The sequence below is a fragment of the Pleurodeles waltl genome, chromosome 10 (assembly GCF_031143425.1).
Source record: "Pleurodeles waltl isolate 20211129_DDA chromosome 10, aPleWal1.hap1.20221129, whole genome shotgun sequence".
NCBI classification, from domain to species: Eukaryota; Metazoa; Chordata; class Amphibia; order Caudata; family Salamandridae; genus Pleurodeles; species Pleurodeles waltl.
The window spans coordinates 294,331,217-294,344,731 of record NC_090449.1 but is presented as its reverse complement, the minus strand read 5'-3'; the positions used below and the strand labels follow the sequence as shown (position 1 = coordinate 294,344,731).

At 39.3% G+C, this 13,515-nt stretch overlaps 1 protein-coding gene across 4 annotated transcripts in view; it reads left to right on the top strand.

Annotated features, from left to right (window-relative positions):
- The window catches only part of NAA60 (N-alpha-acetyltransferase 60, NatF catalytic subunit), a 98,556-nt gene extending 86,617 nt beyond the window's left edge, over positions 1 to 11,939 (top strand). For 2 of the 4 annotated variants that reach the window (XR_011199098.1, XR_011199099.1), the window contains 2 exons: positions 4,819 to 5,097; positions 9,397 to 11,939. Coding sequence is in view for 2 of the 4 variants with exons in the window: in XM_069210437.1 (XP_069066538.1) it covers positions 4,819 to 4,975 (157 nt within the window). In the remaining 2 variants the exon portion in view is untranslated. The remainder of the gene's footprint in view (positions 1 to 4,818; positions 5,098 to 9,396) is intronic. The other 2 variants (XM_069210437.1, XM_069210436.1) reach the window with 1 other exon arrangement.
- The last annotated feature ends 1,576 nt before the right edge of the window (positions 11,940 to 13,515 follow it).

Here is a 13,515-nt window from a genome sequence, read left to right as displayed (position 1 = left end):
TGGACACCAGGACTTTGGGTATGAGGACTGCTTGATCTTCATTGGACACTGGTTGTTACCGCCACCATTACAGCTGGACTCTGAGGCTTGTTTGAGCTTTAGGTCAGCTCCATTAGACTTAGTTCATGAGCACACATCATTCTCTTTTCTGCAAAGGCCCTCTGTGCCTTCTTGTTTGCTAAATCTCTTTCTGCCTCAGTGTTTTTCTCTTCTGCAGCCAGTCCGGCTAACTCCAGCTTCAGTTCTATCTTAACATGTCTGTCCTTCAACTCTTCAGGAGACAGGATATGGGAGGGATACCCTGCTTCCTGCCATTGCTCCATGAGAGGACTCCGTCTCTGTGGGCTGTCCTCTGCAGTTATTGCCAAGTCATTTCCTTCACCCTTCTTCTCGGGAACATCATCCTCCTGGTCCCCTGTTGAAGCCTCCTGTCAGCATGCTTCCTCAAAAGCATACAGGGCATCCCGATATTCCTGCTTAGTGGACCCCTTTTTTATGGCCAGCCTCTTCCTTGTAGAACATCCGTAGCTCAGCCTTGCTGAAGTAATCAGTGTGGACCAGTTCCCTCATGTCGTCTTCTGATAGGCAGAAAGGATCCATTTCCATTCTGGCAAGGTATCAGAGGTGCAACATCAAGAGTCCCAAGAGTATGAAGGTGAGCTAGGAATTAAATTTGGAAAAATGACCAATTTGAGAGGGAAAAAAGTATTTAAAAGAGGTTTAATGTGATATGAAATTTTTTAACTGGGATTTTAGTATTATGCAAAATCACTTTATGGCACTGCACAACCCCAAGAATTGAATCTCACTGCTGAATATCAATATATGAAAGTGGGTTGCTGGTTGAAGAGGTGAGCCCTACTCAAGCAGCAACCTCAATTTTTGTCAGGGTGAAGACATAAGTAAACTGCATTTAGTCTGGCTTAACCTAGAGGCAGTGTGTGAAGTATTCAAACAGTAATGAAGTGGAAATGCAGCCCAAGAAAAATCCCACACCAATTAAAAAAAATAGTAAACCTAAATAAACAGTTTGAGATCAAACCAACAAAAATACAATTCATAGAACAAGGCATATGCAGTTTAAAAGGTTTTACATAAAATAGTTCTTAAAAACACAAAGTGCCAACTGATGTTATCTGGTCACGTCCGACCAGGACAAAGTCACAAGTTCAGGCCGATTGTGATGGAGCTCGGGCCGGATACAGGAACCCTGTTGAGTCCGCTGGACAGTACCTTATTTCTTTGGTGCACTGTCTGCATGGGTGTTGCTTAGCGAGGCTTCTTGTCGTCTGACTGTTAATTCGAGGAGCTGCTATGCGAGGTCCTGTACCGAGTGGTGCATCTGTTCCAGTGAAGAGCTGCGAGGACTGTGATGCAAGGGCCTGCTTTGGTTTGAGTAGTGCTGCATCGATTCTTATGAAACTGTTCATTGAGACTTTGCATTGAGTTACGCCGGTTCCAGATGGGCTGGCAGCTGGGTGGCGAGGCTCATCGTTGCTCGGCATCTATTCGTTTGAGGCTGCCATCATTGCAGCACAGCTCTGCAGAGCTCTTCTTTGCTCACTATCAGGTCCAATTAAGCTTGTAGCTGTGTGATGAGGCTTTGTGGTTCTTCACCCCAGATTTGGTGAAGACTGCAACTGGGCTGGCAAGGCACCACTTGCTAGGGCTCAGGACTGACAGAGCATGACTTGGTGATTAGGGCTCACAGCAAGCAAAGTCCTGATGCAGGGTTATGAGAGTTGGAGCCTTTTCTGTCCCTGGGGTTCTGATCAGGAGGCCCGCCAACTAGCCTTTGGAGTCATTCTTGTGATTCAAGGTTCAAGATGCAGGTCCTGTCATCCTCTCTCAGGCAGGAGGGCAGCAGGGCAGGAGATAGGCAGGACAGCAGGGCAGCAGTCCTTCTTGTAGCAGAGCAGGACAGCAGTCCTCCTTAGTCTTCCACAGGTCCAGATTTGTGCAGAAGAGTTGTGTCTGAGGGTCCACTCTTTATCCTTGGTGCCAGCTTTCAAATAGAAGTTTCTAATGGGTTCCACCCCAAAGGTGTTTGGAATTTCCTGCCTCCCTGACCTGGCCTCAGCTTGTCTGGGGGCAGAAAAAAATTGTGAGAAACCGGTTGTGGGTCCTGAGGCAGAGTCTTTGTGAAATGCAAGTGTAGTTGGTGACAGCTCAACCCCCTATTCCAATCTGGAATGGACCAGCCTGCCAACACATATTCTCCCTTTGTCTCACTGTCTAGGATCAATACGCAAGACCAACTGCCAGCTACACCTAGTCATGTAACCCAGGATAAGGCTATAAGCACCAAATAATTGGGACAAGAAAATGCCAACTTTCTAAACGTGACTTTTTCAGAATTGTGACTTAAAATCCATCTTCACCTTTAGATGTCAAACTACCAGCTTCCAATTGAAAGTTATCACTTTTTAAATGTATTAAGGTACCCTGGTGTTATCCTATCGGAGAGGTCGGCCTTGCAATAGTGATAATCAAATTTCAGGGTTAATCACTACCAAGACATGTAAAACTTAAAAGTGCATGCCCAATGTCCTAAATACACTGCACCCTGCCCCATGGACTGTTTAGGGCCTATCCTAGGTGTGACTTTAAAAAAAAAAAAAATTAAAGGAAATGTAGCCCTGGCAAAAGGTTTATTGTGTCAGATCGAAATGGCAGTTTAAAACTGCAGACGCAAGCTGCAATGGAAGGCCGGAGACATGTTTAAAGGGCTACTGAAGTGGGTAGCACAATGAGTGCTGCAGGCCCACTAGTAGCCTTTAATTTACAGGTATTGGGTACATACAATACCCTTTTAATAGGGACTTAAAAGCAAATTAAATGTATCCGTTTGGTGTAAGCCAATTTCATTATGTTTAATGGAGCGAGCCCAAGCATGTAATAATTGGTTAGCAGTGGTAAATTGTGCAAAGTCCTCATAGCCAACAAAAATTGGTTCAGTAAACAGGAGGGCGAAGGCAAAACAAGTTTTGGAATGACCCCTCAGAAAGGGCCATGTACACTGTTCCTACTGTAGGATAAGCAACAGTAGGGAACTTTGGAGGGGTCAGATTTATTCTTCTGGCACTAACGTAAGCAATAATAGGGAAAGTGTTGTGCATTGGATGGGTCAGATTTACTATTCTCACTATGTCATAATCTACAGAAGGTAAAATGTTAAACTTTAGAAATCTGAGTTTTAATTTTCCCTTTCCTAAATTAAAACAAAATAAATCACGTATACATAAAATAAATAAACATAAAATATATTTATCTTAACAAGTAAAAACAAATAGTTAATTTTTTATCATTTATATTAAGATAAACCCTAAAAACACAAATTTAACACATCAAATTATACATAGAATTCTATTAAACAATTATAACAAGTAAAACATGTAAAAATAGATTTAAATAATTTCCATTCTGAACCCTAAAACTCCAATAACCGTATGCACAAATTAAATTAATAAGATGAAAAAATAACACTTTGTTTTTTAAAAATAACTCTATGAAATTATTATACAAAAAAGTAAACATGATCTAATTAATACCCAATATAATTAAAACCGCTAACAACGAATTAAGTCCATTATCTAATTAGCCAGTTACCAAAACAATTAACACACTTTTAAGCTATCTCTTAACTTACAAAGTATTTACATAATTTACAAATTAAAACTGATACAGATACATTTTATAATCCATTAAAAATTAAATATTTAAAAAACTTCCCACGCATAAAATCTATTAATTGAAGAAACAGAAAAAATTAAACTTACTTAAACATTGAAATACGAGCAATAACTTTAAAACTAATGAAAGTACACTAACTAAAAAACAATATTATGTACAACTTTAGTTTGAAAAATATATAAAATACCAAAAATAATATTTTTACCTTCTGTATTCTGTCTCAAGATATTTTGAACAAAATATACATGTCTCTCGATTTTTTTGAAAGAATATTTAGTTGGAATACCTATAAAGTGAATATTAAATCCCATTGAGCATAGATTTAGGCCCAGAGTGCATTGGAATTAGGTTAAGCATTCTCCCCATAAAGTTGGTGATCATGCAGCCATTGACCTTCCTCACTTCTGAGCAACTGACTAGGTTATACTGAGGACACAGCCACTGCTGATACCCTGTATGGTCTTGTGCAGCGCTGGCTGTTTAAATATCCGAAATGAATAGGATTCACAACTGCTGTATACTGTACGTAAACCAGAACAGGCTTCTGCTCTTGTCTGACAAAAGTGGCCTTCACAGTACCCCAGGGCACACCTTCACTTATCTTCATACATAAAAGGTTATACAAAGGAAGAAGAGCTACCCATCACAGCATTCAGTTCGACCATTGCATAATTAGTCTTTAAGACACATTAACACAGGTCAAAATGGAAGCTTGTAGCTCTACATGCTGTAAGCTGGGACAGTGTCTCACACTCACCAGTCTATGCTGTTAGGGATTTCATTGGAAGGAGGTGGGTGTGACACCCCTAGGGCACCATGAAGAATGTGCATAGTGCTTGGTACACTTCTCGTAGTCCTGGGTGAACAAATGCAGCGCATGCTTTGCTTAGGAGTGCGAGTGCGCTGACGTCACTCAGGAAAAGTATCAAATCTAGAAATGGAAGGATATGCATCTAGATGCTATTCAGGGACTACGTTTTGTTGGGACGTACTATGTGCCTCTGTGGACCTTTCTGATGTCATGTCCAGCCCACTAGCCCTGCAGAATTCTGTTAAAATGTGACTGTTGTTTCATCTGCTGTTTCAATATGTTCTTGTTTTGGGATTTCCTTGACTATGGTTTACTGATTATCTTCAACATTTTGGGTCCACATTAGCGAACCTCAGCCCATGTTCCATTCCCCAGCGAATTTACCGGCAGGCACAGACTCTTCTTCGTAGCCTGCTGCCCTGGTCTGGCATCTCGGCAAAGAGTGGCATTGCCTACAGTCGAACTATGTGACAACAAGGAATTCTCTGCGGAAGTCAACGATGGAGGTACTATGGCAGGAGCCAGGGATCTATAATTCTTAGAAGGCGATGTTGAGTGGAAGCAATAGAGGCCAAAGACAACTCTAAGGGAATGTGAGTAATAAAGGAATCACTTGAATACAACTGTTAAAGGAATAGGTCACAAGTGACAATAAATGGGTGCATTAGAATGAAGATGAAATGTGCTTTGAACAGGGTGCTTGGAAATATGCCTCATGCAAAGGTGCAGAACACTAAAATTAAACAGAACACCAGTAGGATATTTAGTACACCTGCTTCCCAGGAAGCTGTGATGGAGGACTGAGATAAAAACATGGAACAAGACTATTATGAGGGTTGTATTGAGATATCTAAAAGTCGTTGCAGTTGTTGCATGAAGTGACAATGAATGTAGTAATCCTTTTTGTACCAAATCAAAGAAGTTTGCCTCTAGGATTTAATGAGCCAATCCTGGTATCTATTGGGTAGAGAGTATACTATCTGCATATATGGTATACCTGTTACTTCCTGCACCAAGAGCCAAATTTAAAAAGCAATTCATCACTATTATTCAAAGTTAAACTTATTTTTCCCTCTCCTTTTTACAGTTTTTAGTACAATGTTTATAGAATGCAGTGCTGGGGTCTACTGATGCTATACTTTTAGGTCTGTTCATTGGTCCCTTCTAATATGCTATTCAGGGTCACACTGATATGTGGAATTAATTTTTAGCAGTCTGCAATACAGCTCTTAGCCTCTTCCTTGGCATCTTCTTGAAGCCTCATAGCACAAGTTTCTAACTGTGTGCCTGTGTTACCAGAGTTTGCATTAAATGCTACAAATCTTGACCGCTACCAACCTGTGTCAGATATTAGTCGCCTTGAAAGAAGAGGCCTTGTAGATAGAAATTTCCTTTGATGCTTGCAGATGGCAAGTTTGATACTTGACAGAGGTGCTTCAAGCCTGGGCAATGCAGTGCAGTTTTAATGCTTTTTGTATTCAGTGGATCTACAGGATGAGTACTTCAGTATCCCAATGGGTGAAGTATAACAAGTTTCTTACATTTTGTTGAGGGGGTCAGCGCTTGCAGAAGGTGTTAACATACAATCTTAATGTGGTCCTGACGTTTTTGGACACTGACATCTTAAAATCCACACCAGTTAATAATGTAAAGCCAGAACATGATAATTGTGTCTTAGCCTCTCCCTAAGTCAGTGATAATCATTCTGGACTTCATGACTGATCACCTAAAGAGAAGTTTAAATTGATAATCATCCAGCTCAAGTTGATGCTTTCACCAGAGAGAAATTACATTTCATTAGTGCATTATTTTAAATTACTGGTGGCCTGCACATGCTTCCCACCCCATGCAATCACAAAGGTAGAAGATCTAAGGATATATTGCCCAAATTCAATCAATACAGCAGAACTGCAACATAGTAGTTTCTCATTGAGGAAAATGTCTTTATGCTTCCGTTTTGTTATATATATTGTCCTAAACTCTAGGTAAGGGTAACAGATTTTAATCTGGCTGAGTCATGTTTGAATGAGGCCTCAGCTCCAAAGGAGAAAGTACTCTTGATTCATCTAGATGTCCACACATCCCTCAACTGACAGATGTATTAACAGTTGCTGAGGTATTGCTCCAAGGACAAGAAAGAAAACCAGTTGGAAAGATCACTGAAACACTGTTTCTTGAGATAGTTAGATTTTACACTGACATCAACATGCACACCATCCTGAATCAAAGATTTTGAATAGCTGAGTACAAATTGGATTCTTTGTGAATAAGCCAATCCAACTATCTGATTGAGCCCAGTATGTGATCCAGGACCTCAGTTACCATCATCCAGAGAGTTTCCTTTATCAAGATATTGTGATTAAAGATTCATGTCTATGAAATAGCATAACTCTGCAACACCAGGTACTCAGACCATTTCCATATTGGTCATGCGGTAGATCTCCAATTCCCCTCTTCCATCTGTATCTTTAACTTCTACTTTTCTTGCATGGGGTAGATCCCAGTTGGTAACAGATTGTGGAGCAAGTGGACAATCTTTTCTATAGCTCAGCTCATGCACTAATCAAGCCTGTCGCCATCATAGCAAAAGTAACTGGGTGGAGGTCTAAATACTTTGGTATAGTCAAGTAGATATACTGCCAAAAGGATCTGATGTTCTTTAGAAAGCATGTAAGGAAGAGTCTCGATGAATGTAGCAGAGCCAGCATACTCCATTGTGCCTTCACTTTTTTTTTATAAGGTTTTCCAGTGTAGTTTATTGCCAAGGTGATCACAGTAGACGTTTAATGCAGTGCAGCATTCACTCACTAGGAGAAAAGGTTGTCCTCAAGTACTCTTCTTACTTTTCCTCAAGTATACTTTAAGGAGCTATTTTCTAACTACAATTTACATTACATCTGACATACTGTTTGTGTCAGCCTATAGAAGGACAGAGTTAGTCCATCATCGCCAACGTGTTTTATATGATTTGTTCCAACATTATGTAAAAAGTATTTTAAATATTTTTAATTTTAAGATACTTGAGATAATGCCTTATTTTCAAACCAGGTTTTCTGAAAGGGTTTGCAACATTGTAACACACCTGATTCAGGTGGGGAATAACCTTGTTCTCTAAATGACTAATGTCCTTGTTAAACCTATTGGTGCACCTAAGATATCAAGAATTTTCTGTCTGGATTTCCTCTCCAGCTAGTTAATGTCTTGCGGGCAGGTGTGGAACAGCTCAAATGTGGTCATCTTTTTCCATTTCTCCATAACTAAGTCCACAAGGAGTGACTCTGTTATCTGTCTCTATCCGAACTAATTTAGATATATTGGTGACCCATAGAGAGTGAAACCCTTGATTGGCAGACTAGCAACTTTAGAACCACAGTTCAGTTTTAAGAGGTTCAAGATGAACTTCTGCAAGTCGCATGGCAACAAGTAGACTGATAAGAAAGAGGATTGTGGGCTATGATCTTAAGTCTTCTAGACTACCGGTTTTCAAACTGTGGTCTGTCACACCTACTCAAGGGGACCTCATCTGTTTGAAAATGAAGTATCAGCAGATTAAAAATGCATATATGATATAAAGGAATTTATATAGGCTAAAATGTAAGATGGTATCCTTAGTTTCATTTGTGGGAGCAGAACAGATACAGCAGACAGACTATAGTATGGATGATGTGTGTCCTCAATTGAAGTGCTGACAAAAAGAGAGCATGCATGGGGGATCAACAAAGAATGATATGCTAACACATTGCTTCGTCTTTTAGAATTTGGAAACAAATTTGGAAAAACTCTAAACTTCCCTTTAAACTTTTGATTCTTCTATATTTTGCTTGTAAATGAAATTTAAAAAAATCATAAATTTTGTATTTGTTTGGCGTATCAATGTTTCAGTACTTTTGTGTATTTTTTGAGGTTCAGATCATAGAAACCGCTTACACCAGAATCCCTGGCTTCTAGTAATGCCTCTGTGGGGGTTCCTGGGTTCCATTAATAATTCACTGGGGCTCCACAGCAGTCAAAAGGTTAAGAACAGCTGTAGTAGGCCATTAAAAACATTGACAACATTGTTATTCGTTTTTATTTACTGAGACAATAGCTCATCCGTCTTCTTCTTGTGAACAGTGTGAATGTGCTTTTATTTTGTTACTGATCTTGTCATCCTACGTAGTACTACAAATGTGTTAGTGATATATAAAACAAGACCAGCTAAATAATTAAGTGCCTCAAGCAAATATGTAAGATATCTTTTCATGCACATACTTCGGAGCCAAGACCGCGTCTGCGGCCTCCAGCAGCTTATAGTCCGCTGGACTTTATCTGCAAGACTCCTACATGGGGAGTCAGCTCGTTTCCAGACACCATGAGTTGTAAATGCACTCTCATTTAGTCACATATTTAGGTCATTATCAAGTGGGCTATATCTTTTTGTCTGGTTAAATACTTCCTCTGCCGTGTAACTGTGAACATTTCAAATCTTCTCAGTGAGCGTGGAGACAAAGTACAAGACCCTCTGGCAAGAGTAACATGGGCTAACTGGTACACCCAGTTCCCTTTCCTTCAGTGAAAAACCTGTGCTATTTCTGTCCTGTGCAAAGATTTTTGACAGATTTAATTATGCATTATGTATTTTAAATAATTTGTATCATGAGTTGCCTGAAATTCATGATTTGTTTGGCTGTTAGTAACAAGATGACACTTAGTGAAATGCAGAGTGGGCTAAGAGTGATGGGCAGTATCGTCCAGTTCATCAGGGCTGCATGGCGTGGTCATCTGAGGAATGAGGTGGAAGCATAACTTTTCATCGTAAAAACATCTACAGTCTATGTATATGAATCCGAATACAATAGTAATAGGGTGTCTTTTTTTCTCTCTTTTCTGTTTTCTGTTTTTTTGTTTTTAAGGATCTCTTTTTCTCTTGCTGGGCTGAGAATGCTTGATTCCATATTTGCTGCTGATTGAACAATGGAGGTCTACAAAGTTGGGGTCCCTGCTGTTCTTGACCAAGTTATAATGGACACCTTTCCTGGCTGACACTTTCGCCTTCAGGAACCTAGTGCTGCAGACTTGTGCCAGAATTCGACCAACGGCTAACATTAAAGGCGCTTTTTTCCAAACTCTGCTCACAGCGCTTTGTGCTCCCATCCTGGGCCACTTGTGTTGTGTCATCAATGTGATTTGTTTGTGCTGTCTGTGTTTTAAAGAAACTAGTTGAAAAACAGTTGCTAGTCTTTTGATACTTGGTTCAGAGGCAGTTATCACTGTAGTGTACAATTATTACATATTTGTAATATATTAGTGATATGTCTTAGAAATACAGGGGCAGAAAGGTGTTCTGGTCTATATTGAACTAGATCTGCTGCAATATATCCAAAGAACACACCCCAAACATCAAATACCTTTTTTGTGGTCTTTTTCTTTTTTGTTTTTTTACTTGACCCAATTGAGACCCACCTTAATATTTATTCTGCAATATATTTACCAGGACACTTCATTGTCTAATGCCCCACAAAGAATAGGAAGTTACTAAAGGGTATAGGCATGGAGTATTAACAGACAAATCAGCCATCAAAACAGAAGTGCATATTGAGTAACTCACCAAAGATCTTAACAACAGCTATGTTTGACATGTTGTCGAAAATGAGGAAGATAGTAGGTTGGTCATTTTGATCATATTAAATAACCACTTTCGAAGAAAGGCCATGATCATACCTGCAACTGATGTTCCTCCTTTTTTCCAATTTTTATCTACTTGTTCGATTGACACCTGGGCCCAAGCTCACGATCTCCAAACCTACCTGGACAATTTAATGACCATCTACCACCATACTTTTCACTCTGTTACTGTGCATCAAAGGCCGTGGTTTGTTGCTACCACTCTTCTGGAATATTTGATGGAAGTATTTTGGAAAGCTAGTCTTCTTCAGAATTGCCATTTACTTTAACTTTCTCTTCAAGTGTTTGAGTGTTTTAGATTTTCTTTTTTTGTTGTTGCTAGGAGTAAATCTATTTTCTTTTTTTCTCAGATATTTACTGATTAATGTGAGTGTGGGCTGAACTTAACAAGGAGACCTGCCAGAAATAAAACTAGAAGACCACAGAGGTGATTTGAGCAGGTTACTACGTCATAATTTCAGTGTTATTTACCAAGAGAATGAGTAAAGATTAATTCAGACTTGTGGTGTGGCAAGAACACGCTAAATCATATGGCCCATAGACCGAGGTCCATGCCCTGCAGAATCAAAATCCCTCCGTGGTAATGCTTGTAAGATCAGGAGATGTGAACTACTTTGAAGTATAGAACCAAAACTAAAGTCATGATGGTGCCAAGAGCTCTTTTTGCTTAAATGGTATGTTCATGTCTTTGGGACCCTGGATAGTTTATCTCTGTTAATACCATATGAAACCTCTTTTGTAGACATAATGCAGTCGACTTTGTCAAAGATTTCATTGCTAAGGAGTTTTCCCTTTATAAAGATCAAGTGCTTTTGAGCATTTACCTTCATATAGTCCTTCTTCCATATTGAGATCTACACAATTCCTGGATCATTTGGTGGGAAAATTTGAGGCCCTCATCTACTTTCTATTTCTTCCCATCATTGATCAGTACATGAAAGGGCCGTTTTAGCTTTCCCTTAAATCATATTATGTGGGCCTCGTCCAGTCACCTACCTGCAACTTCCAGGAGTATTAAGGAGCAGAAGTCAGCTGTTTACATTCAAATGACATATAAGAAAAATGCTTCTTTTGCAGCAGGAGAACAAACAGATTTGTATCTATGTTTGAAGACATGTTTTAGTACTCCTTTTCTAAGGAGTCCTGGGCTTCACCATCATTTTTACCAGTAGGCAACAGCAACATACTGATTAACAGCTGACATTGGATACAGCAGTGTTGGTATTACTGTAAACTGTAACTCCAGAGTGGCTCAATTCAAATCTAAGTTCTACTCTAGAATACTATCTTGCTTGACGCTTTATATATTTTTACCTGGAGGTACATGAGGAATTATAAAAACTCTTGGATAAAGTTATTATTAAATTAGTCTTTAAATTGTCATTTTAGTTAGTGTTCCACCTGCTATGTTTCTTTATTGGAGGATTAATTTCAGTACTGATTACCTTCAAACTATTTCTCTCCAACTTCTGTTTTAAAAGTGCAATGTTCGTTACTGAACAGTGGATATTTTTAGCACAATTGTTTCTAAATTTTACATTGTGAGGTATAGTGGCACCCATTTAATAGCTTCGCCAGCAGGTTTTATCCGTTTTTTTATGGTGTCATTAAATTAACCTTGCTCTCAATGCAGTTCCTATGAATTTAATATTGTTCTCAATACATTTCTACAGGACTTGTTTTCCATTAACAATTGAAATTACTGTTGAGTTAGTATGCAACACAAAATCATTTGTCTGACACTCCTCTAATAAAAACTCAGTAAAACTAATTTTATCACCTTGTGAAGGTTTGTATATAAGGAGGCTCAGTTGGGAATCAAACCTTTGATTGATGGGTTTTAGGTGAGTCGCTCAACTCACTGTGCTATTCTCAACCGCATATGAAGTTTTTAGTATTTCATATTGGTGTTTCTTTTCTGGACATTGTCCTTTCTCGGTTATTTATCATCGTTTTGAATGACTGAGATGATTTGAAGAGGGAAGCCACAGCAAACAGTGAAGTACCTTCTAGAAAAAACCTATCTGAAGTCGTTATTGTACGTTTCTAGGCAGCACATCTGTTCTGTAGAGATTGTAGTCTTGGTACACATATGTAAGCAATGACACTGCAAGTTGTAGAAAGATTAGCAGTCCAGAAGAAGTATGGTGACTAACTATTATTCCGCAAGAGCTACCTTTTGAGGCCCAGGTTTTTGGGGGTCCTTTTGTTTTGCAGTTTTGAGGATTCCTCTTTTCTACGCCGTTGAGGGCTGCTGAATGTACAGCATTGTGTAATACGTTTCATTGAAAGCTGTGAACATTTTCACAGTATTGTGTAGAATTCCAGCAAAGCAAATGTAGAGAGTAGAGATTACTATTCAGTCCCCAAACTACCCCTACCATTTCAGCAAATGATGGTGGCAGTAGCACACATTGGGATGGATTGCTCACATTTTCCCATACTTTAATTAGTGGCTGGGAAAAACATCTAAAGAAGAAGAATGTCAGAACTTACAGTTCACCCGCAAGCTACTTTTTGAGTTTGTCAAGACGACTTTTATATTGTACCACTAAATGTGACCCCCTTCTTGAAAGCTTAGGGATGTATAGGTCCGCTTCTGAAAACAATATCTCAACCCTAGTTCATGCTAGCATTTATTGCATGGAACCTTTGTACACTGCAGCTGCCCCTCAAGTCATCAGACTTGGCCCTACCTGCTCAGGTGGCCTGCTTGTCTATTAAGTCAAAGGAACAGGCAGGCGTTAAGTCAGTATTGAAAGTAGTCCAATTCTAAGAAGTTGGGAACCCACCTTAATTTCAAACTCTTGAACATATACACAGCTACTAAGCATATATTTGTTTTAAATTGGCCTATGGTTCTAACAGAAATGTTTAATGACATAGATTGCAAACCTGCAGTTAATGATTGCATCCCTGAAGGATACAGATGTGTAGAAAAATTGCTTTTTGCTGGTTCACCATCAGTTTTTGCACCTAGCTTTTGATGGCCAAGGTGCTGTTCTTTTCACTCTTTAGTGCACTAACCCCTACTGTCCAGACTCCAGTTAATGTGCTCTGACCCCTCAAAGTATGTGTACAATTAGCTAATACTTCACTGACATATTTAACCTACCTATAAGTCCTACAAGTATACGGTAGAAGAAGTACCTAGGGCTAGTAAATTAAATGTCACTGGTGGACTGCAACAGTTAATTATGCCACCACTGCATTGACAAGGTGAAAACGTAACTCTAGTGCTTCCACTGCGGCCTAGTCGGCCAGCTTTAAAACTGGCAACTCGATATAACAAAATAAACCTCTTTGCCAGGACAAAATCGTACTTCTTAATATTAGATGCCAACCCT